This window comes from Oryx dammah, unplaced genomic scaffold, assembly GCF_014754425.2.
Source record: "Oryx dammah isolate SB20612 unplaced genomic scaffold, SCBI_Odam_1.1 HiC_scaffold_15, whole genome shotgun sequence".
Lineage (NCBI taxonomy): Eukaryota > Metazoa > Chordata > Mammalia > Artiodactyla > Bovidae > Oryx > Oryx dammah.
In genome coordinates, this window is record NW_024070199.1 from 24,862,048 (window position 1) to 24,885,180 (window position 23,133).

Consider the following 23,133-nt stretch of genomic DNA (forward strand, 5'->3'; position numbering starts at 1 on the left):
CCTCACAGGATAGCGGGCCATGAAGTGACGTGACTTTAATGATTAAGCTGACTTTATTTTCCCAAGCTGCTTTGAAGAGATCATCTAAGTGTTATCCCAGACACCCATCACTCTTATTTTTAGCTCTGAGTTTCCTTCACAAGAACAGTGGCCTGTGTCTTCGAGTTCCAGAGGGCGCCCAGATATGGTTCATGATTCATGTTGCAGGTCCTTTGCATTGATTTCCAGGAAGGTCAGGGGAGTGGGAGCCTGGAAAATTGATTTGAGGTGTAAAATCCTTTCTTGCTTTTGTTCCTGTTCCCAGCACTTGATCAGAAATGCACACTCCACAAATTGATCCCTGTATGCCAAAGGCTATTGGCAAATACAACAAAACCCAGGCGATATGGTTCTGCAAGGGCCTTGCAGCTGGTGTGGGGGGAACGACACTCAGGGCTTTGGTCACAAGCTATTTTCGGCCTCTGATAGCAGTTGTGTTACTTATGTCTCATTCACCCCCTCCCCTCAGCCTCCCTCCCCTTCCCTGAACCACGGGCCAAGGCTGGTGACGGCCCTCATGTATTTAAAGAGGACGTGAGCCCCCTTATGCAGCTGAGCCGACAGAGATCACACAGACAGGTGAGTGGAGCGAAGGGCATCAGGCCTGGAGGTGGGCTGGCCTGGGGGCGCCCTGGGACTAAGAAGGGTCTGTAGAGTTAGGGTGTGCTTCATAGAGTAAGCATGTATTTCTTTCAAGTGCCACCAGCCACTCTGGTTCCATGTGAGGAGGGTCAAGTTATGCTCGATTCTGGGGTAGACCCAGTTGTCTAGAACACTCCTCAAAGGGTGATTAGCATTTGAGGGTGCAAGGAAAGCTCACAGAGAATGAGTAAGGGATCATTTTTGGTCTAAAACTATTTTGATGGAACAATGTTTCTTATTGTCTTAGTCAAAATGTGTTCATTCTAGTCCTAGGATCACATAATGAATGACGTGTGACTTTGAGAAAGTTCCTGCCCTCAGGGTCTTGGTCTCCCCTCCCAGGATCAATATGGATGTGGTGACATTTTCCTACACTGTAAAGCCCTGCACAAAGTGGTTACAATAGACACGATACAGCAGAAGCCACCTTTCCAATGCTTAAAATACAAGGATCTGTTCTTTTTCAAAAGGTGTAAGTGAGTGACTCAGACTTCTACAGTTCACCTTATCCTGTCTTGCACTTTGGTAAAACTCAAAAGAGTCATTGATTTAAAACAGATTTTATATCCCAAGGATGTTCAGCAATAGGCTTGCTCTTAATCATTTGAAACTAATCAAAACAAGCCCCCCCAAAAGACATGTCTGTGTTGAAAATCAATGAAAAGTTCTGTTTACTGGGAAGATCATTCCCAGCTGGGGCTTGAGGGGTGATTCCCATTGTTTCCTCTAGATTTCAGTACAGGATTTTGTTGTTACTGTTGTTGTTACATCCCAGTGAATGACAGGCATGAGTGTGACTGAGAGTGAGAAACGAGTGAAAATACTGTCCAAGGATCAGAGCCACCGCCTCTAATTCCTGTTCCCTTCACTGAGCCAAGGTGGTGACTCCTCAAGAAGGAAGGGTTGGCGAACAGGTCTGAGGACCCCTGTCTCTGCAGTACAGTTTACAATTCATTGCCATTGATGAGTTTGTACTGACTGTCTCCTGAATGCAAGGAAAGGTAGGCATCAATACAAAAAGGGCAGGAAAATGGGGAAAGCCTGTGTCCTCAGTTTATAATATTTTGGGGATTTAACTGCAACGCTGGGTACATTCAGTTCATTGCAATGTATGTAAAACTTCTTTATGACCCAAAAAATGTCAGAGATTCTCTGGCTTGACTTCGGTTCCATTCTGAACAACTCAGTCCTTAAAAGAAGCTCTGCCTGTTGGTAGGGGTACAGGTGACCCCCAGGCTCAGAACCCTCTCAAGTGGGCAGACAGGTGCTCTGCAGCCCCCCACACAAGCCATCCACTGGAGATGGAGGAGGTAGGAGATTGAGGGGCAGAGAAGGAGAAGGAAAGAGTGAGCAGGATCTTTCAACAGGCAAATTGCTACAGTCCTCCTGGAAGACAAGGAGACAGACTCTTGGGAGAATACAAATTCAGAAATCCTGGGGGACTTCCTTGGTGATCCAGTGGTTAAGAATTTGGTTTCCAGTGCAGGGAATGTGGGTTTGATCCCTTATTGGGGATCTAAGATTCCACATGCCTGCTGTAGGGCAACTAAAACTTTGTGCCAGCCTGTGTGCTGCAAAGAGCCAGTGGGGCCAAAAAAAAAAAAGTTCATGTTTAAAAAAAAAAAAAAAAAGAAATTCTTCAAACTTGAAAAAGGAAATAGAAACAAATGAAGAGCCTCAGCCATAGAGGCAGTTCAAATTCTAGCTTTGAATATCACTTCTCTGAGTTTCCATTTCTGAACAGTAAAAATTAAAGTTAGGCCACCCATCCCAAGGGCATTTGTTAGAAACAAATGGAATAAAGTATGAGAAAATAGTCTGTAAGCTTAGTAAAACTGTACAAATAGTCAAGGCATTGGAGAAAAGGCACAGAGCCAAACCCCATGGGCTGCAAGAGGATTTCCTGCTAAGTACAAGTATGTTAGTTGCTCAGTTGTGTCCGACTCTTTGTGACCCCATGGACTGTAGTCTGCCAGGCTCCTCTGCCCATGGAATTCTCCAAGAAAGAATACTGGAGTGGGTTGTCATTCCCTTCTACAGGGGATCTTCCCATCCCAGGAATCGAACCCAGGTCTCCTACATGTGCAGGCAGATTCTTTATCATCTGAGCCACTACAAGTGTGATGGTAGAGGTTGGAGCAAATAACAAGCTGATCAAGAGTTAGATGATTAACCTGTTTTACAAGAGGAAGGACACAGACAAGGCATATAACACACAGGAAATAGAACTCCTGAGCCAGGCAGACTTCCAATTATAAGTGTGCCACTCAGATTTTCGGGAGTACTATATCCAAGAGCTGGACTTCACAGCCAAAGAGAAATGGGATGCCTTCAACTGTAAAGAATCGCAGTTACTCACTGCAATGAAGGAAAGCGGGAGAAGAGACAATCATTGTCTTATTATTGGGCCCAGAGAAGACAGAAGCTTCTCTGAGCCTGACCGGTGGCCGCATCATGGGAAAGGGGAGGATCACGATTTGTCGGTTGTTTACTGCCCTGCGCAGGTGTGCAGCACAGTTAGCCAAAAGTCACCAAAAGCCCTGCAAGACGTCATTCTTCGGAGCGAGTAATGAAACTTCAAAGAAGCAAAGTAATCACTCAGGGTCACATGGCTAGGAAGTGGTTGAATCAGGATGCACCCTAGGGTGCAACATGGTCTTTAAAAACAAATTATAAAGGTCAAGAGAGCCCAGTGAGTTTCTGAGAGTAACAGTCGGCCACATCTCAGAGATGATTTCAGAAAAGATAGAATATGACCCGTGCGCTACAGCCTTAGTTTGAGGGGAGGTGTGTCTACTCTGTCTGAATTTTAAAAGAGCTGGGTTTATTTTTGTACTGGGATTAAGTGACCTATGCTCCCCAGGCTTTGAGAAAGGGCCTCTGGAAGGGGCCTTCATGTATCTCCTCAGAAGCTTAGCAGGAAGCGGCTGACCTTGAGTGTCCTACCCAGGGGGAGCCACGGTCTCCCTGGGCCACAGGGACTCTGTTTGGGTTCACTGCTTCCCTTCCAAGTGCAGAGCACCAGCAAGGTCAGCGGGCATTAGGCACCAGAACTGCCAAAGTGGGGAAGAGGCTGACCCAGGGCACAGGCTCAGGACCCTGGCAGTGTGCTGTCCCTGGTGCCAGGCTTCATCTTTCTTGGGTACAGCACACTCTGAAGGCTGAAAAACAGAGTGGGTTCACAGTCTGAACAGAAGAGCCATGGAGAAGGAGTGGGAAAGATTTATTTAAGAAAACGTATTTTGGGGTCTTTCCTGGTAGCCCAGTGGCTAAGGCTCTTGTGCTCCCAATGCAGGGGGCCCAGGTCCAACCCCTGACTGGGGAGCTAGATCCCATATGCCATAACTAAAGATCTTGCATGCTGCAACAAGGTCGAAGATCTGGCTCAGCCCAATAAATACATATTTTAAAAAGAAAAGAAAAAGGATTTTAAAACTGGAGATTAAAAACACTAACAGTAATAATGAAAGCAACTAAAATTATTAAACGCCTGCTATATGTAAGCATTTATATATAGTATCTTTGCTATTACTGCTGTCTTATTTAACCAGAAACAACCTTCTAAGAAAAGCCTTCTCATCCTCTTGTTATGTACACGATGACATTGAGCTCAAAGATTTTGAGTAATTTGCCCACAGTTGAATAGATAGTGTTTCTTGCACCCTGGTTTGTTTCTTTCCAAAGCTCTTGCATTATCTGTTTTACTTGGATGAAGAAACTAAAGAGGCAGTATTTAAGAGGAAATACCTCTGGGTAGCTTCTCTGCCAGGTGAGGTTCCAGTCACCAATCAGATCCCTAAATCTGTCTCAGGGCTTGAAGTACCCTTGAAAGGGCTTCACTACATTGCAGCCACTTGGCCATCCAGCCCAAGCTAAGTCAAGAGGGAGAAAGAACTCTGCAGTCCCGAAGGAGCCCTTTCCTTGCATGAGGAGCACTGACTCTAGGAAAGTTCTTTATTTTACTGTATTGAATTCCAATGCCCTGTTACTCCCACCAGTGAGTACTCTCTCTGCCCCATGGAGAGATGACAGGTTGGTAAGACTCCAGTTCCCATCACCTGTGAAGTTCGGTTAATGGAGTTGCTGACCCTGGACCCCTCCAATGTGTTATAAGCAGGGACATGGGACACAGAACCAGCTTAACTGGGGTTTGAATGGTGGTTCTGCTGCTTACTAGCTATGGGACCTCAGACAAGTCACTTTAGCTTTCTGTGCCTCAGTTTTCTCATCTACAAAATGGGAATCACAACAGTTGCTCTACAAGGCTGTTGTATTAAAAGTAGTATATATAAAGCAACTGATACTCAGTAAACAATAAATAGTAGCTAAGGTTAATAGAAGAACACAACTTTGGAGTTAGAGCCACCTAAGTTCCAACCTAGCCATGTGACACAAACTAGCCAAGTATGGCCAGAACCACTAGCCACCTGAGCAATGTAATTTCCCTAAGATTCCTTGTCTCTGACTCTAAAGTGAATGTTATAAGCACCTGTCTTGGAGAGTGGCTGTAAAGATTAAATGAGATTTGCCACAGGGCCTGGTCCAAGGGCCAGGCTCCAGACAATTTGACTCAACAACAACATGATTATATTAGTACTGATTATCACTTAGATTCCAGATATGTGCTTCTATGATCCAAAATCTTTGCTTCAGTCAGTGTAGACAATTTAACTCACTATGCGGAATCAGGCTTCTAACAGAACAACCAACACTGAGATGAAAATAGCATTGTCACTGGCGATGTCTGCTCAAAGCCTGTGGCCTAAGGTTCCCTCCCTGGTTCTTTAATGGACCCCTAATAAAGAAAAAACAAAATCACTGAGCCCCCATTTTATCTACCTCACCCACTTTTGCCCTAAGGTATCACCTTTCAGCTCTACAGTTAGTAGTTTAAAAAAAGAAAAAGCAAGCATTGAATTAGGAAGAATGTGCCCAAAATACACAGCATAGCACTATTTTTAAAAATTAAAATAGATATGTGACAACTTAGAGTTATTGCAGGACTCATCAGCTTTCACATTTTATAATACTCTGCAATTTCTCTCACTCAAACACTACCATCCTGCCCAAAATAGTGAAATAGATGAGACTATCATGCCTATTTTAGAGAGAGACACTGAATTTCAGAGAGCCTGCATGGTTTTCCCAGATCACACAGCTTCGAAAAGGCCAGGCAGAACTAGAACTCTGGCCTCCTGCATCTGGTTTACGCTCTTCTCCAGTCTCCACAATAGTGCGTTCCCAGTATAATCTCTTCCACAGCATTATTCACTAAGAAATCCACCCAGGTAGCTCTCACTGGGAACTGGGTATTCAGCAGTCTGGAGTCCACCCTCTCCCTAGTTGACATGGCAGGGTCTGGCATTCTCTTTCATCCTCCTAAATCCCGGACTGTCTCCTGTTTTAATCCTGACTCACAGACAAGACCATCTCTGGGACTGGCCCAGATAGTAGCGCCAGGTGATGTGATGGAGACTCTGATCCAGGTGACAAATGGGGCTGAGTGACAGGCAAGACTATATTTGGTGTCCCACCTCCAATGACCCTTGCCTGTGCCAGGCAACGCTGATAAACAAGTGGCCCATCCCTTGGACCTTGCCAGAGTAAACTTGCACTCCAGGCCTGGCTCAGGGAATGTTTAGACACAGGAATTCCAAAGCCACGCAAGAGGCTGAGAAGGTTAGGTATGTAAGCCAAGACGTAAAGGTTCTTTCAAATCATAGTGACTTAATTAGCAGATGGTTATTCAGGTTGAATAACCTAAAATAAAGTGAGTAACAATGACTTACCATTGAACAGCTTCTCAATGCTGCTTTAAATTCCATCATCTTTCCATGACCTTCACAAGGATCCTGTGAGGAAAGTGCAGGACATAACATTGTCATTTTTCACCCACTTTCAAGGCCGCAAGGTTAAGATTAAAGCCTGTGTCTTCCTATTCAGGCTGCTTTACAACGCACACTGCCGTTTGGCCTTTGAGCATCCAAAGAAGAAATCAGAGATGTCTCTTGTGTTAAGCCCCCATAGCTACACTTCCATCTTTAGAAGTGGACCTGAGCACCTGTTTAATTGAATGCTTATGGATTTCTATTTTGTGTCCTGACGTCTTGAAAAATGTATGTCAGATATTTATGATCACTTAAAAACAACCTGTGCAGGCTCCATTACCTTGTGAATAGCTATTATCTGTAATCTTATACTTACTTTGAAAAGTACCATGTGTAGACAACTGCTGAACACACACACATACTCACGCGCACACACACACACACAATCCCTCTAAGAGGCATCTCTGTCTCCCATTAAATTGCAAGACATGCCAATGAAATCTCCATTGAAGATGTGAAATGAGAAATTTGACCTGGGGTCATTGAAATTTTTCATGTCATTAATTTCACAAGTCACATTTCTAGATATGTATTACATTTCTTCTCTATTTTATATTATGTTGAAACTCAGGATCAAAACAAACATGAGCAAAATTACATGATTCTACCCTTTTCCAAAAATGTATCATCTTTAGTCAGAGAACGATGGATCTTGGAAAAAGAAGTTGGCTAAAATATTACCCCCAAATGTCTACTTTTTATGCCTCATCTTGTGTATACATGAGGTTGCAATATTAAAAATCTACTCTGTCCCTGAAAGTAAAATATAAACAATTTGAACTCTTTCAGGGTGTGTTAAGATCACCAAGCCTTTCTGTGTGCTCTTTTCTCTGCCTGAAATGTCCTTTTTCCTTTTCTCTGTCTGGTAAACTCTTATTCACCTTCCAATCCCCATTTAGATGTGAGGTTTTCTGTGATCCTCTAACAACTCACTGCTTTCTTCCCCAATCTAAATGTAAGTAAGTGGGTAAGTCATTTCCTCTTAAATTTGCATGCTGCTGCTGCTGCTAAGTCACTTCAGTCGTGTCCGACTCATCCCAAAAGACTCTTCTCTGGTACAGAGTATTCTGGTTCTTGCCTATCTTCCTAGATATCTTCCTAGAATGTAGGCTTCTCAAGGCTAGGGAATGGGACACATCTTTATAAGCTTTCTCCTCCTTGATTCCCTCACCAAGAAATTAGTGCAGTGTCTGACACATGACAGAAAGTGAAAGGTGAAAGTGAAGTCACTCAGTCGTGTCCAACTCTTTGCGACCCCACGGACTATACAGCCCATGGACTTCTCCAGACCAGAATACTGGAGTGGGTAGCCTTTCCCTTCTCCAAGGGATCATCCTAACCCAGGGATCGAACCCAGGTCTCCTGCATTGTGGGCGGATTCTTTAGCAGCTGAGCCACAAGGGAAGCCCAAAAGGGGCTTATCCCTTTCTCCAGAGGATCTTCCTAACCCAGGAATTGAACTGGGTCTCCTGCATTGCAGGAGGATTTGTTACCAACTGAGTTATTGCTGCTGCTGCTAAGTCGCTTCAGTCGTGTCCGACTCTGTGTGACCCCAGAGACGGCAGCCCACCAGGCTCCCCCATCCCTGGGATTCTCCAGGCAAGAACACTGGAGTGGGTTGCCATTTCCTTCTCCAGTGCATGAAAGTGAAAAGTGAAAGTGAACTCACTCAGTCCTGTCGGACTCTTAGCGACTCCATGGACTGTAGCCTACCATGCTCCTCCGTCCATGGGATTTTCCAGGCAAGAGCGCTGGAGTGGGGTGCCATTGCCTTCTCCACTGAGTTACTAGGGAAGCTCAATATATGACACATGATACATTGACACATGATAGGTGGTAGTAAATGCATGGTGATTAAATGAATGAGTGCAGATTTGACCCCAAGCCTTTCAATTAAAAATCCATCACTCTTGCCACTATATTGAACAACCTGAACTATAGAAATAGCACTAAAGGTTTCCTTTTTAAAAAACCTTTTGGGGAATTTCCTGGAGGAGTAGTTAGGGGGCTTCCCAGGTGGCTCAGTGGGTAAAGAATCCACTTGCAATGCAGGAGACAAAGGAGACGTGGGTTCAGTCCCCAGGTTAGGAAGATCCTCCCTTGGAGGAGGGCAAGGCAACCCACTCCAGTATTCTTGCCTGGAGGATCCCATAGAGAGAGGAGCCTGGCAGGGCTACCAGTCCATGGGGTCACAGAGAGTGGGGCAAGACTGAAGCAACTGAGCATGCATGCATCCCAGTGGTTAGGACTTGGTGCTTTCACTGCTAAGGGCCAAGGTTGGGGAACTCAGATCCCACAAGCCTCATGGTGTGGTTATATTTTCTAAGATTTTATTGGATAAAAAGAAGAGCTTGTTTCTCTGAGAGGAAGGGTAGGATGTTTCTGGCTAACCTAACCCGTTTTTGGAAGTGAGGAAAGCTCCTTGTTAAGCATTTAGATGGAGAGTTTCCCTTTTGTCCTAGTATTGGGTTTCATGATCTGTTTGCTATTTACCTTCTGTTTCTTAGCAAAACCTGTTTCTGTGATGAGGCTGGAAGACACAATCCATACCAGGTGAACCAGGAGGCTTAGTGTTAATCGCCAACTATTATAAGAAGGTGACTGGCTTCCTGGAAGGGAAGGAGAAAGTCAAAGCAGCCACTTGGAATGGTCTGATAGTGCTTGGTGCCAATGACAAGATGACACACCAGGCTTCTTACAAACCAAAGGATCCCAGAGAAAATTCAGGCCACTGGGACTGACAGGATTTCAGAGATTTCACTGAGCATTGATAGCTTATTTTAGTTCTGCTCTGGGGAAATTGAAAACTGGATTCATTCTTACACACAGACACAGAAGGAAAGAGAAAAAAAATTCTTGATGTCTCTCCTAACCTGGTATCTCTGAAACATAGTTCTGTAGTGAGGGGACAAGGGTGGCCTGGGGCTGGCTGTCAGCAGCTCCTGGCAACAGAAGGTGCTTAAAGGATGTGGGCAGACTCACAGGATCATCATCGGGCTCCTGGAGTCACACCTGTCCCTGAGAGCAGTGATAAGTACCTTCATGCACATCCTTTAAACAACACTGTGAAGCAGCAAAGAAAAGGACTCTCTTCATAGCACAGGTGGGAAAACAGATGTAAAGAGACCCTATGAAGTTCATTTCCATGCACACGGCAAGTTGCCAGCAGCCCTAAAGGCAGGAGGTAGGTTTCCAAACCACTGATCTAGTGTGGTGACAACATAGCTCATTGCCTGGGCAATGATATTTCCTAAAAAGGAATTAATGTGCAGATGAAATGAATCCGAAGAGAGTTTTAAAATATTACATATATATATATATATTCTTCAGGACTTCCCAGGTGGCACTAGCGGTAAAGACCCTGCCTACTTTCACCCATTGGAGAAGGAAATGGCAACCCACTCCAGTGTTCTTTCCTGGAGAATCCCAGGGACGGGGGAGCCTGGTGGGCTGCCATCTCTGGGGTCACACAGAGTTGGACACGACTGAAGTGACTTAGCAGCAACCAATGCAGGAGACCTAAGAGATGTGGGTTCGATGCCTGGGTGGGGAAGATTTCCTGGAGGAGGGCACGGCAACCCACTCCAGTCTTCTTGCCTAGAGAATCCCGTGGACAGGGAAGCCTGGCAGGCTATAGTCCATGGGATTGCACAGAGTCGGACATGACTGAAGTGACTCAGCACACACGCAAGATTGGCTAAGGCTTTGCTAACCAAAGGGTGGTTCACTCCTAGCAGCATCTGCTCATCCTGGAGTCTGAGACACGCAGAACTTCCTCCCCTCCTCAGATCAACCAAAGCAGAATCTGCATCTTAGCAAGATCCAAGGTGACTCAAGAAACACTTAGCTAGATAAGATATGGTTTTCATAGGTTATTCCCACTTCTGATGGAACAGTTTAAAAAAACACCTAGATGGAAGGAAATCACAATACTGAATATTTGCATACAATTTCAGATACACAAAACCAGTTAATCCATTCTTTCTGAGAACCCTGTGAGGTACACAGGAAGAGGGATTATTAATTTTTAACAAAAGAGAATACTGAGAACCACAGTGGCAAAGTGACTGGCTCAGAGCTTGCTCTGAGTGTCTGAGCTTATCCGTTGACTTACACACAGTAACCATTTGCTGAATGAATGATGAACCACCAACAAACTGGGGCTTGATCCTGGTCTGCAGACCACAGGGCTGCTAAGGATTGGTTCATTTTTTTTTTTAAATTGAAGTATAGTTGATTTACAATGTTGTGTAAATCACAAAATTTCTGCTGCACAGCAAAATGAATCCATTATAAATATATCCACTCTTTTTAAGATTCTTGTCCCATACAGGTCATTACAGAGTATTGAGTGGGGTTCCTTGTGTTATACAGTAGGTCCTTATTAGTTACCTATTTTATATACAGTAGTGTGTATATGTCAACCATGATTGGTTCACTCTGGAGGCCACCTAAACTGAGGGTATTTGCTTTATATCCTGCTAGATTTGACCTTGATCAGAGAGTCTTCAGGATGCCAAACTGGGGTGGAGGAGCGAAATGTGGAGCCTGCGAAAAGACCGTCTACCACGCGGAAGAAATCCAGTGCAATGGAAGGAGTTTCCATAAGACCTGTTTCCACTGCAGTGAGTTGGATGTGAACACCATGACAGTCCCTCAGTGTACCAAGGGCTCGCCAAAGCTCACCCTTAGCCACAGTTACTGTGTATCAGCCGTTCTCAGCAGATGGCCCTGGGACCCACAGCATCAGCATCTCCTGGGACCTTGTTAGGATGACCACGCTGGGGCATGGCCCAAAGAAGGGACGGTGCTCTCCTAAGCACCCGCTCTCCAACCACATGCCCGGCTCAGAGGCAGTTTCCCTGCAGCTCAGAATCAGAATAAGCTCCCAGTGGTAAAAACCCTGACCCCGTGGCGATATTTACAAAGTGTGACTTGGCAGAGAAAGGAAGCCATCACTTATCTGCAGCCAGGGTAGACTTGGCTCAATGGGTTGTTCCCACAGGCCAGCGGTCACTGAAGCCAGCTGTAATGGGCCTTTCCTAAGAAAAAACCAGTGTCAGGCGAGGGGACAGCAGGGGCTGATTCTGAAAGGGTCAGAAAGGGAAGAATCTGGGGCACCATCAACTTGACAAGGGGAATCTTTACTGTCCCCTGCTGGACACACTTCCACAAATGTCAAAACTAGGGGGACATTTAAAACTGTAGTCCACCCAGGAGTCAGGCTCTGCCCAACTCATGTGACTCTGGACAAGTCATTCTCATCTCTAAGCCTGGGTCACAGGCATCTGCAACAGAGCCAAGAGCAGAGTCTGTACCTTCAAATCCCAGTCTAGTCTCCTCAACCCGACTGCCTTCTAGTCTCCTAGCAGCTTTTCCCCCTTTTAGGAGAGCAGTTCTGTTTTGGGCACTTACCTTCTTTGCTTCCCTCCAGTAGGTCTGGCTTAAGGGTTCATCTTACTCGACATTTGGCAGATGCTCTCCCCGCCTAGTCCTCCATCCACCTCCATGTCTTACCCAGCAGCCACAAGGCATCACGCTGCCTCAAACTGTTTCATACAGAACTTCAAGGGTTGTGCTCCATCTGTTAGGGGATAGAGACCCTTCATCCTCCAGTAACAGTAATATTTTATCTGCTGCAGAAGTTTCCATTATCCTGTACCTCCCACAACAAACATAATTCTCACCAAGGAACAGGGGAAAATGCTGCTGTGATTGGACTGGCAAATTTACCAACATTTTAGGCTTTAATGATGGGTAGTTAATTTTAAGTCATCATACACATCCATCAGACTCACCATTATCATCACAATTATCCAGAAGTCATTGCTCAAGAGGATTTATTCCATAACCTTCTGACTTCTATCCAAAAATAGCGAATGTTCTTTTAAAAGAATGGGGATAAGAAATACTAGAAAGAACACTGGAATTGGAGTAAAAATGACTAGGGTTTGAGTCTGAACACTGCCATGTAACTGTGTGCCCATGTAAGTCATTTCACCATGGTGAGCCTCAATTTCCCCATTTATAAAACAGAGATGGTTATACCTGACACACAAGTTGTTATAAGAAGAAAGCTGGGGTTCTTCACCTGAAGTCCAGTTCTCTAGGCGTTTATTCTCCTTTCATCAGCTTGGATATCTGAGTGGGAGCAGGCAATGATAGCAATGCTTTCCATGGTGAGAGGTGTCTTGTCTTTCCCAGGACTCAGGAAAATGCCCTGTTGAATGGACCATGTAGAAAGGATGTAAGCATTTCCATCCCTTTCACCCCTTGAATATTCTCCTTAGAGCTCGCCGGTGGGATAGGGATCTGGGCAGGTTTCAGCAGTGGTGGACAGAAGGATTCTGGAGTGGAGCATGCTTTTCTGTAGTTTCATCACAAGACTGGTCTGTCCATAGGTCACTCTGTAATTGCTGGAAATAGAGGCAAAGTCTACCTTAGTCTGTCCCTTGGCCAGGGTTCTCCAAACTTCTAGACAAATCTTAATCCTCCCTACCAGCGCTATCCAAAAAATCTATAATGCAAGCCACATATAGAAAATTTTTCTAGTAACTCTATTTTTAAAAACATAAAAAGAAACAGTCGAAATTTTTAAACATTCAACCCAACATATAAAAAATAATAATTTCAACGTGTCACCAATACACACACTATGACTCCATGTGGTGGCCAGGTGGCTATGGTGTTGCACAGCACAACTCTGCTGCGCCTGGGTGTGAAAGTTGGTCAGAAGCCAGGGAGTGGCTACAGGATTGTTTAGGACAAGCCAGGGCCCAGGAGGTCCTGGAGTGATGGGAATGAGTGGTGGAGTAGGGTCAAAGGGATCTGAGGCTGGCTCTGCTGTTTACTGCTGTGTAATCATGGACAAGTCACTGATCTTCACGCACGCATGCATCAATTCGTCACTCGTTCACTCAACAAATGTCTACAGAGGACTAGGCTCTGTGCTGTGTTCTGGGGATATTAAAACAGTTTTTCCCTCAAAGAACTCAGTCTCTAACATCAATAAATATTCAACAAGTTGTTCTGGAGATTAGGAATGACAGCAATAAGAAGGGCAGAGATAGGTATATACTTAATACGCTGAAATATGAGGCATTCCACCCCCTAAACCCCCCCCCGCCAAATTATTCCTTACAAAAAGGGTTCACCTTGGCTTCAAAGCCTTATAAAGTCTCTCATGCTACAGGAGAGTCTCTCAGTTTATTTAAACTTTTTTAATCAGAAATTTTAACACACATAATATTGACATAATTGTTTAATGAACTTCCATATGCCTGTTTCTCCAGCCACATAAGCACCGACCTCTGGCCAACCCCACCTCTTCTACCACCGTATCTTCTTTCTCTCTCTCTTGTATTCAATTACTTACTTTTTAAAAAAAATAAATTACCATTTGAGAAAGGCATATTAGCTTGAAACAATCTCATTAAACGTTGGATTGCTTATAGAGGTCACTTAATGGAACTGGTTTTCTAAAAAGGAGGCAAACAAATTGAATGCACATGTATTATTATTCCTGGGGATATGACCTCACTATTATGAGCCTCTGTATCACCATAAACAGTCTTTAAGGCTCATCATTACAACGTGATACAGCAAGATATTAAGCTGTGGAAATCCTATATACATTTAAAGCTGCCCTAATATTATTGTTATTAGGTACTTCTTGTTGAGACACAGATTTCAAGGTGACAGCCTCCTGCTCAAGGAGACAGGGTTGCCTCTCAGATACAGACAGACGTGGGGATGAGCTGCTCTGGGGAGCTGGGTCAGCTGCCTCAGGAAGATATTGTTGAGAGGGAGATGTTGAAGGTGAAGATGCAGAGAAGTAATTTGGATGCAATTTGTTTCCTGAATTTGTGTAAGATTAGAAAAAAGCTCATGTCTACAAAGCAATATATTTTTTATTTATATTATTAAATATTAGAAGTGGGTATTTGACATCTTCATTTACATCCTTAAACATTTATTCAAGTTGACAAAAATTTTCCTATCAACTGAAAATTTTAATTAATAGAAGATTTTCTATGAATCTTCTTTTTGGAAAAACAGTCTTATGTACTATGTATAATATATATAATAACTATACTAATGTAAAGTATCACCCATACTTTATATTAGGTGATTACAGTGACTTGAGTCAATAGAAGCCTAAGAGCAGGTCTACCCTTTCATTACGTCCCCTGCTTCCAGAACTGGATCAAAAGTAGTCTCAGCAGTAATTATCTCCCTGAATATCACAGTGCTCTTCAGAATCCATTTTAAATAGAGAAACTGCTCAGTGATGATTCTGATGTGATTAAGAAAAAAATAAGTTCCTCCCCTGCCTCACCCCCTGCTTAGCCCCACACATAAACTTTACTCACACTTCCCGATGTCATTTGGGGTGAGACGCTCAAGGACAACTATTCTTAGTTGGTCTGAGACCACACACTGGGTTCCAGTCCTGGTTGCCACCTCTTTCTAGCTGGGCACCGCTGAAAACACTACTTCCCTTCTCTGTGCTCCCATTTCCTCACCTGTGAAACAGGACTGTCTCAGGGCAGATGCACAGGTCAGGAGTCAAAGTTGTATGCTCGGCTTGGGGAGCCCCTTGTGCTGGAACCTTTGGTCCTTGGCAAGGGGGCCCTTGCACTAGTGGCGCAGGGAAGGAGGGAAGAATCGCAGCCCTAACTCCCTGACCCTCCTTTCCCCGGCAGTGGCCTGCAGGAAGGCGCTGGACAGCACCACAGTGGCCGCTCACGAGTCAGAGATCTACTGTAAGGTCTGCTACGGGCGCAGGTACGGCCCCAAAGGGATCGGGTATGGACAAGGCGCTGGCTGCCTCAGCACGGACACAGGCGAACACCTGGGACTCCAGTTCCAACAGTGAGTTACTGCCCTGCTTCTCCCTGCCAGTAAAGCCCCAGCTCTCAGGGGAGTTCATTCTGTTCCCATGGCAACGTTTTCTGGAGATGGGAGAATGGACCCCATTGTTGACTTGCCAACAACAGGAATACTCAGTCTGACCCAAGTTCTAACAATGTGTCATCTCTCCAAAGACACTCTTTAAATTATCTGCCTTTCTAAAGGGCAATTACTTTTACACCATAGCTCTTGGTTTGCATGTCAAGAGAAAACCCAGAATGTACAGATGTCCTATTGTTTGACCTTTGCAAAACTGCATGGAGTCTCTTTCCTTCCCCTTTGAGTATTTCCGTGTAAATTACATATAGACGGCAGGGACGCAGTGGCCCTTCTCTGTGTGTTTGTAGCTGAAAGATCTCTCCCCTTGGGTTGTAAGATGACTAATGTCTGCATTGTAGGGGGAGCAGGTCTGTGGGGATGGACTGTGCTGAGCAAACAATCAATTGTGACTGTTCTGCGGGTCTCCTAGCTGCCCTGTCTGTTACCAGGACAGTGTTGAGGTTTCCCTAGCATTATCCTAGGGAAGCAGGGATTTCACACTGTGCTACCTCCATCTACCAGTCTGTTCTACTTGATGATCATGCTGACCTCCAGCCCAAAACTGAGTTTATAGACTGACAGTCACTAGCCTGCAGCTGCTGTCTGGCCAGCTGGTATCCGGGCTCAGCTCTGCAGTGGGACTGGCATAAAGGCCCAGCCCAGTGGAGGCAGCGTTCCCCAGAGATCAGTGAGAGCATCTGAAGAGTCATCTGGTCCCTTTCAAAGAGCACAGCCCATGGTAGAACCTGTAAAAGTGCAGGGATGTGTGATTTGCCATTTAAATTTTTCTCATCACTCAACTCCAACTGGAGATGCTATTTAAAAAAGAAAGATGCTACCAGCTGCAATCTCTGCTTCACATTACCCAAAGCTCACTTTTCTATGCTAGGGCTTTTTCTGGGGTGCTGCACAGATAGAAAGAGAGTCTGGAGACCTGGTTTTCATCCCAGCTCCACCAGTTATGAGCTGCTGACCTTGGGCAGTTACTCCTCTGGCCCTTACTCTCCAGCTACTCCTACCTACCTTAGAGGGTTATGGTGAGACTCAAACGATAAATGTGCAAGGAAACACCAAAAGATAAGGAAATGCAGGGTTATTATTGTGCCTGTATCTTAGACATGGCTCTCAAGAGGGCAGGTGACATTTGGATGCAGGGTGACAATCTGAATTGTGACAAGGAATGCATCAGCTCATTGGACTATGGTTTGTTTAGTATCAACTGTCAAGATGCTATCTTGCCTTGTAATATTTTTACTCATTTTGGAAAGCAGACCTGTGGGTTTCCAGATGGTACAGATAACCCTAAATGTGCAATCAGGATAATAACACAACAACAGCAATAATACAAGCTGCATATATGGAACACTTGCGAAGTGCTTTACAACAGAAAGGAAAGGTGTAAATGAATTCTGGCTAACATTCACTAGCCCTTACAGCATGCCAGGCAGGTGCTGCTCTAAGTGCTTTAGTTACCTGGCCTCATTTAACCTTCTCAGCAGTGAGGAAGGTTACAGTGGGGAAGGCACTGTAACTATTCCCACTCTCAGATGAGGAGTCTAAGACACAGAGAAGTTTAGTAACTTGCTCAAGGTCACACAGCTCATACTATTTGCCAAGGGAAGTCTATAGGTTTCATTCGTTTGTCTATTTCCACCAGGTCCCCAAAGCAGGCACGTTCAGCCACCACCAGCAGCAACCCTTCCAAGTTCGCGAAGTTTGGAGCATCAGAGAAGTGCCCTCGATGTGGAAAGTCAGTCTATGCTGCTGAGAAGGTGATGGGCGGTGGTAAGGTAAGGACTTCCACAGGAGCCAGATGGGGATGTGTCTACCTCCACCCCTTGGCTTGGGAAGAATGAGAGAAGGAGGCAGACTCTCCTTAGCTCCCAGGAGCCACTTAGGAGCTACTCATCCTCACCTGCCTTCCCGGACTGTGACAGTTACCCTGCAGTGCCCTAGGAAACCGGAACTAGTGGAATTTGACGCATATGCATTAACTCACTAAAGGGAAGGCACCTAGCTAGGAGCTCTGGAGATACAGAGACACACAAGCTCCCTTGTCTTCAGTGTCCACAATCCTTCCAGAAAAGTGTCAGTTCTGGAAGCTGAGGCCACTGCATAACTCAGCCTGCTCTTGGTGCCACACTGCTGCACAGAGCAAACACCCCACAGCAGCTAGAAGTATCCTCACTCAGAAATGTTGTGGCAACAGGGAGAGTCCTCGACATCTGAGACAGTAACTCACACTTGGCCACAAGCTCCAGTTTCAGGCCTGAAGCCAGGGTGTTCACCCAAGGATTTGAGCCTGAAGACAGACAAAGATACTGTTTATACTAAACAGGGGGAGGAAGGCCACAGACAGAGTCTGACTCCAAATATAGAGACTGTCTCCACCCCAGGACTGGCCACTTAAATACAGGTGAGGACCCTGGGCTGTGGAGACATGCAGATACCCAGACGGCAGGCAATCTTCTGGGTCATCTAAACCACACAACTATCTTCCATCAGAAATACAAGGAGAATACCAAAAAGACTACAAATAACAAATGCTAGAGAAGGTATGGAGAGAAGAAAACCCTCCTGCACTGTTGGTGGGAAAGTAAATTGGTACAGCCACTATGAGAAACAGTAGGGAAGTTCCTTAAAAAACTAAAAATAGAGTTACCATATGACCCCACAATCCCACTCCTGGGCACATGTCAGAAAAGATGAAAACTCTTAATTCGAAAAGATACATCCACCCCAAAGTTTATTGCAGCACTATTTATAATAGCTAAGAGACAGAAGCAACATAAATGTCTACCGACAGAGGAATGGATAACAAATGTACACACACATACACAATGGAATATTACTCAGACATCTAATGAAATGATGCCATTTGCAGCAACATGGATAGACCTAGAGATTATCATACTAAGTCAGAAAGAGAAGGGCAAGTATCAGAGGATATCACTTACATGTGGAATCTAAAAAAATGTTACAAATGAACTTACTTCCAAAACAGAAATAGACTCACAGACACAGAAAACAAACTTCTAGTTACCAAAGGGGAAGGGTGGGGAGGGATAAATTAGGAGTTTGTGGTTAACAGACACACACTACTATATATAAAATAGATAAATAACAAGGACCTACCTGTATAAACAACAAGGGAATTATATTCTGTATCTCATAACTTATAACAGAAAAGAATCTGAAAAAGAATACACACACACACACGTATGACTTCGCTGCATACCTGAAACCAACACTGTAAATCAACTTGCTCCAGTACAAAAAGAAGAGGTACAGAGTTAAAAATGAGGCTAAATTCCCTAGATGATGGCATATTTCTTTGCCTTTCTTTTTTCATTTTATATTCAGTATGTTACCCACTGCCTCAAGTCCAAGTTCTCCTCTCTCCAGTTTATTTTTTGATCTTCTAGAAAGAGGAATCCTTCTTCTATTTAGTCTGTTCTGAAGGGATATATATGGAAATCACTTTGATAATCCAGCTTTAGGGGTCCTAAGAATCGCTGGCCAAGCCATAGTATCTCATTTTCCTCAAACCCCTGGAAAAATGATTCTGGGAGCCAATTAGGTGGGTCAATGATTAAGACAAGGGCACTCCTTTATATGCTGCTGGTCAGGGGACTTAACAAGGAAGCAAATGCTCTGCCTGCCCTATTAAATATCCAACAGCTCTGCTCTCCTGTGCCCCACAGCCTTGGCACAAGACCTGTTTTCGCTGCGCCATCTGTGGGAAGAGTCTAGAGTCCACAAACGTCACTGACAAAGATGGGGAACTTTACTGCAAAGGTGAGTGGTTCCAGAGACTCTCCTGAGATGTTTTCCCAGGGAGGGTCCTTGGGAGGGAAAGCTGTGTCCCTGCTGACAGGCCTGTGCCTGCCTAGAGGAGTAGCTTCTCAGCCTGATCCAGGTTTGGGCTTCCAGGATATAAGGCAAAGCCAGCCACCAAAGGGAAAGTAACCTCCTGCTTGAGCCACCTCTGGCCCCCTCCACAGCAGCACGTCGGGGGACCTGATTCTTCACAGATGCTCAGGGAAGTTGAGGGCAGCTAGGCACCTGGTGGCAGGGAAGCCAAGGAGGCAGCAGTGGCCGGACTGGCCTTGGAAGGGGCCTCAGTTCTGGACAAAATCATCACATTCCCTTCCAAAAACCTGAATGCTCTGTCCACGTGATGGGCAGACAGGGGTGACGGGAGGCTGGGGAGGATGAACTCTGTTTGGCTTCTGCTGAATTTATCAAGACACACCTGTCTCCTCCCTCCCTCCTTCCTTCCTGACATGTCCAGTTCTGAAGTTGCACGTTGCTTAGTGATCACACAGAACTGACAAGCTGGTCTGCCTTCTGGTCCTCACAGGTCTGCCCCAAACTGCCTCCATCATCCCTCTGTCTTGCAGAGAGGAAGAGAGGCTTAGCTCCTTCCTGACGCCGAGAAGAAGAAGGGATGCTTTAGGGCCATGGCAGTGTGTCCCCGTCCTCAGAGCCTCTCCTAGCCCTATTCTGCTTCTCTGCAGGGTCCTCTCACCCTTTTCACTCAATGATGGTGTCTCAGGATCTCCGAATGTGTGTGTTAGAGTTGGAGAGGAAGGAGAGGGAGGACATTGCTAACCAAGATTGCAGGTGGCCCAGCTTCTCCGTGGGTGAGACCAGGTGGAAACTGATGTAGTATCTGATGGGGACTGCCTGCTCCCGGTAGTAGCGGATACAGAGGGTCCTCAGCATTCATGGGCCAGAAAAGTCTAAAATGCTGCGGCAGCTGGTAGGGAGATCAACCTGCAGAGAAGTATGAATAACTGCATTCCTAAGTGCTGCAAGCTCTAGCAGAGGACGTCACACCATGCAGGGCACGCGAGGGGGAAGGTGATCCAGGAAAGCTTTCTTAGAAGAAGAGAGAAGCTTCCTCTGGCTTTGGAGGGGGGGATCCCAGAACAGGGAACAGTGAGTGCAGAGGCACCGAGGCTGGGACATCGTGGCTCATTCTAGGCAGTGTGTACCTGGAGTGCAGGGAGGGAGGCAGGAGGCGGGAAGCAACGGGGCTGGGCAAGCAACTGGCAGCCAGATTATGGGGACTCAAGAGAAAACGTCTCTGAACACAGGAGCGTGTAAAGGAGCATAAACAGTTTTATAAGCAGATATAAAATACAGTTCAATTTGTTTAAAGGGTAACTTATAAACACATTTATCAAAAGGATGCCTGAAAAAAAGAAAAAAAAGGATGCTTGACCCAGGTAAAATAACTGTGCTCAGATGCGGGGAACTGAAATAATGGTGCTGACTGGCCCATCCTCCCCCTGTCCCCTTCTCTCTCGTTCGCAGTGTGCTATGCCAAAAACTTTGGCCCGACAGGTATTGGGTTTGGGGGCCTTACACACCAAGTGGAAAAGAAAGATTGAAACGTGCACCGTGTGCCAGGTCTCTTACAGGCCTAAAGCATTTCCCAAGTAATCCTGCCCAGATGGAAACCCCTCCCCAACCTCCTCTCGTTGGTAGCTGAAGGGTATCTCTCCTCAGAAGCGATCACAGTCTTCACCCGAAGTTAGAAGAGCTCTTCGGAAGAAAATTATTAACACTCAAGTCCAAAACAAAATGCTTTATTATTTGATACCTGGGGGTGGGAGAGACCAGAAATAAAATTTAAGTGACACCTTGTATGTCTCTGGATCTTTTCTTTCGAATAGGGGGACATTTTTTTTTTTTAAGTTTTTTAACAAGTTGTGCAGAGGATGTAATGGATTTTGGTGTCAACTGAGGAGTGAGGAGGAGAAGGAGGCAACAGGCAGAGGGAAGCAGTCTTCTAGAATCTGTCAGCTAAGCTTCTTTCTAGTTAGCACAAATGGAGAAGAAAGTAGGGGGTCCCCAAGGAAACAGACAACGTGGCGGTGAATTCTAAAAGGAATACCGAACTAATTAAACTGCTGAAGACCCCATCCTTTTCTCCTTACCACAGGCTTTGCAATACTACGCATTTCGTGAAGACTCAGACATGGCAACAAAATGTGGAGTCTGCGGTGGTAAACACAACATAAGCATGGTTTTCTTTCATTCCAGGGCAATTCCCTAAGGTTTAGCAATTTTCTTAAAACTTCCCCTCTGTCGAACTGCCAGCCTCACAAATGAAATGCGGCCATTTAAAAACGTCTGCCTCTGCCTCCTCAGCAAGACCTTGGTGGCTCAAGCAGGTGTGTTTTCTCACCTCCTCTTTTAACAATCACAGCATTTCTACCACTACCGTGAAATTCTCAATTCTTTGCAGCGAATGAAAGTCTATTGACAAAACTTATGGAACATGAGACTAAACTGTGGGGCTTTCTGTGCTCCAAGACCCAAGGAGATGTTTTTAAAATGAGCATTTGTTCAGGGCTGCATACTTGCTGTCATGGACAAGGCCCTGCATTGACTTCATTCAGTTCAGTTCAGTCGCTCAGTCACGTCCGACTCTTTGTGACCCCATGGACTGCACCACGCCAGGCCTCCCTGTCCGTCACCAACTCCCAGAGCTTGCTCAAACTCATGTCCATTGAGTCGGTGATGCCATCCAACCATCTCATCCGCTGTCATCCCCTTCTTCTCCTGCCCTCAATCTTTCCCAGCATCAGGGTGTTTTCCAATGAGTCAGTTCTTCACATCAGGTGGTCAAAGTATTGGAGTTTCAGCTTCAGCATCAGTCCTTCCAATAAATAGTCAGGACTGATTTCCTTTAGGTTGGATCACCTTGCAGTCCAAGGGATTCTCAAGAGTCTTTTCCAACACCGTGATTCAAAAGCATCAGTTCTTCAGTGCTCAGCTTTCCTTATGGACCAACTCTCACATCCATACATGTTACTGGGAAAACCATAGCTTTGACTACACGGACCTTTGTTGGCAAAGTAATGTCTCTGTTTTTTTATTATGCTGTCTAGGCTGGTCATAACTTCTCTTCCAAGGAGCAAGGGTCTTTTAATTTCATGGCTGAAGTCACCATCTGCAGTGATTTTGGAGTCCAAAAAAAAAAAAAAAAAGTCTCTCACTATTTCCATTGTTTCCCCATCTATGAAGTGATGGGACTGGGTGCCATGATCTTAGTTTTTTGAATGTTGAGTTTTAAGCCAGCTTTTCATAATACTGACTTCATTATTTACCTATTTATTTTTTGATGTTCAAAGTGCAAATACATTTAACCATTTTGTTTGATTGGCATAAATAGAATGGTTCAGGAAAAAAAAAAAGAAAAACAGCTGGCAGGGGATGCATCCCATTACACTTTCAAACAAGTAATACACAAGTATGCTTCACTCACCCAGAGATTCTTGCTGGGGTGATTCAGCCACTGAGTTCCATTCAAGTAGCCTGAGGATAGAAATATTGTACATTCCAAATTCTCTGGGAAGGAAGCCCAGGACAGTGTATTTTTGATCTGTAAACTTTTTTCCAGAGCTCTGTCAGAGTTCCCATCATTGTCAATCAAACAATAATGCCAGTGATGAACTGAATTAATTAAACCAAGTTCTCTTTCATCTGAAGTGACTTTAAAAGCTACACACTACCTTGGCCCTTCACTAGGAGGTCCCCCATACCAGGGACTTCCAGGTTTGCTGAGGGGTGACACACACATGAAATGATTACCAGA

The 23,133-nt window shown here is 45.1% G+C and overlaps 1 protein-coding gene across 3 annotated transcripts; it reads left to right on the forward strand.

The window, feature by feature from the left end:
- The first annotated feature begins 432 nt into the window (after positions 1–432).
- On the forward strand, positions 433–21,178 carry CSRP3 (cysteine and glycine rich protein 3). 3 transcript variants are annotated; one of them, XM_040255679.1, is made up of 7 exons: positions 595–618; positions 7,469–7,528; positions 11,055–11,194; positions 15,275–15,443; positions 17,179–17,311; positions 19,226–19,319; positions 20,844–21,178. In XM_040255679.1, exons 3-7 carry the CDS (start codon positions 11,083–11,085, stop codon positions 20,918–20,920), a joined length of 585 nt encoding a protein of 194 aa, XP_040111613.1. In that variant the 5' UTR covers positions 595–618; positions 7,469–7,528; positions 11,055–11,082; the 3' UTR covers positions 20,921–21,178. The 3 variants fall into 3 exon arrangements, with proteins under 3 accessions (XP_040111612.1, XP_040111613.1, XP_040111614.1); XM_040255678.1 differs by lacking the exon at positions 7,469–7,528 and having other exon boundaries at positions 433–618; XM_040255680.1 differs by lacking the exons at positions 595–618; positions 7,469–7,528 and adding an exon at positions 1,582–1,682.
- Positions 21,179–23,133: the final 1,955 nt, after the last annotated feature.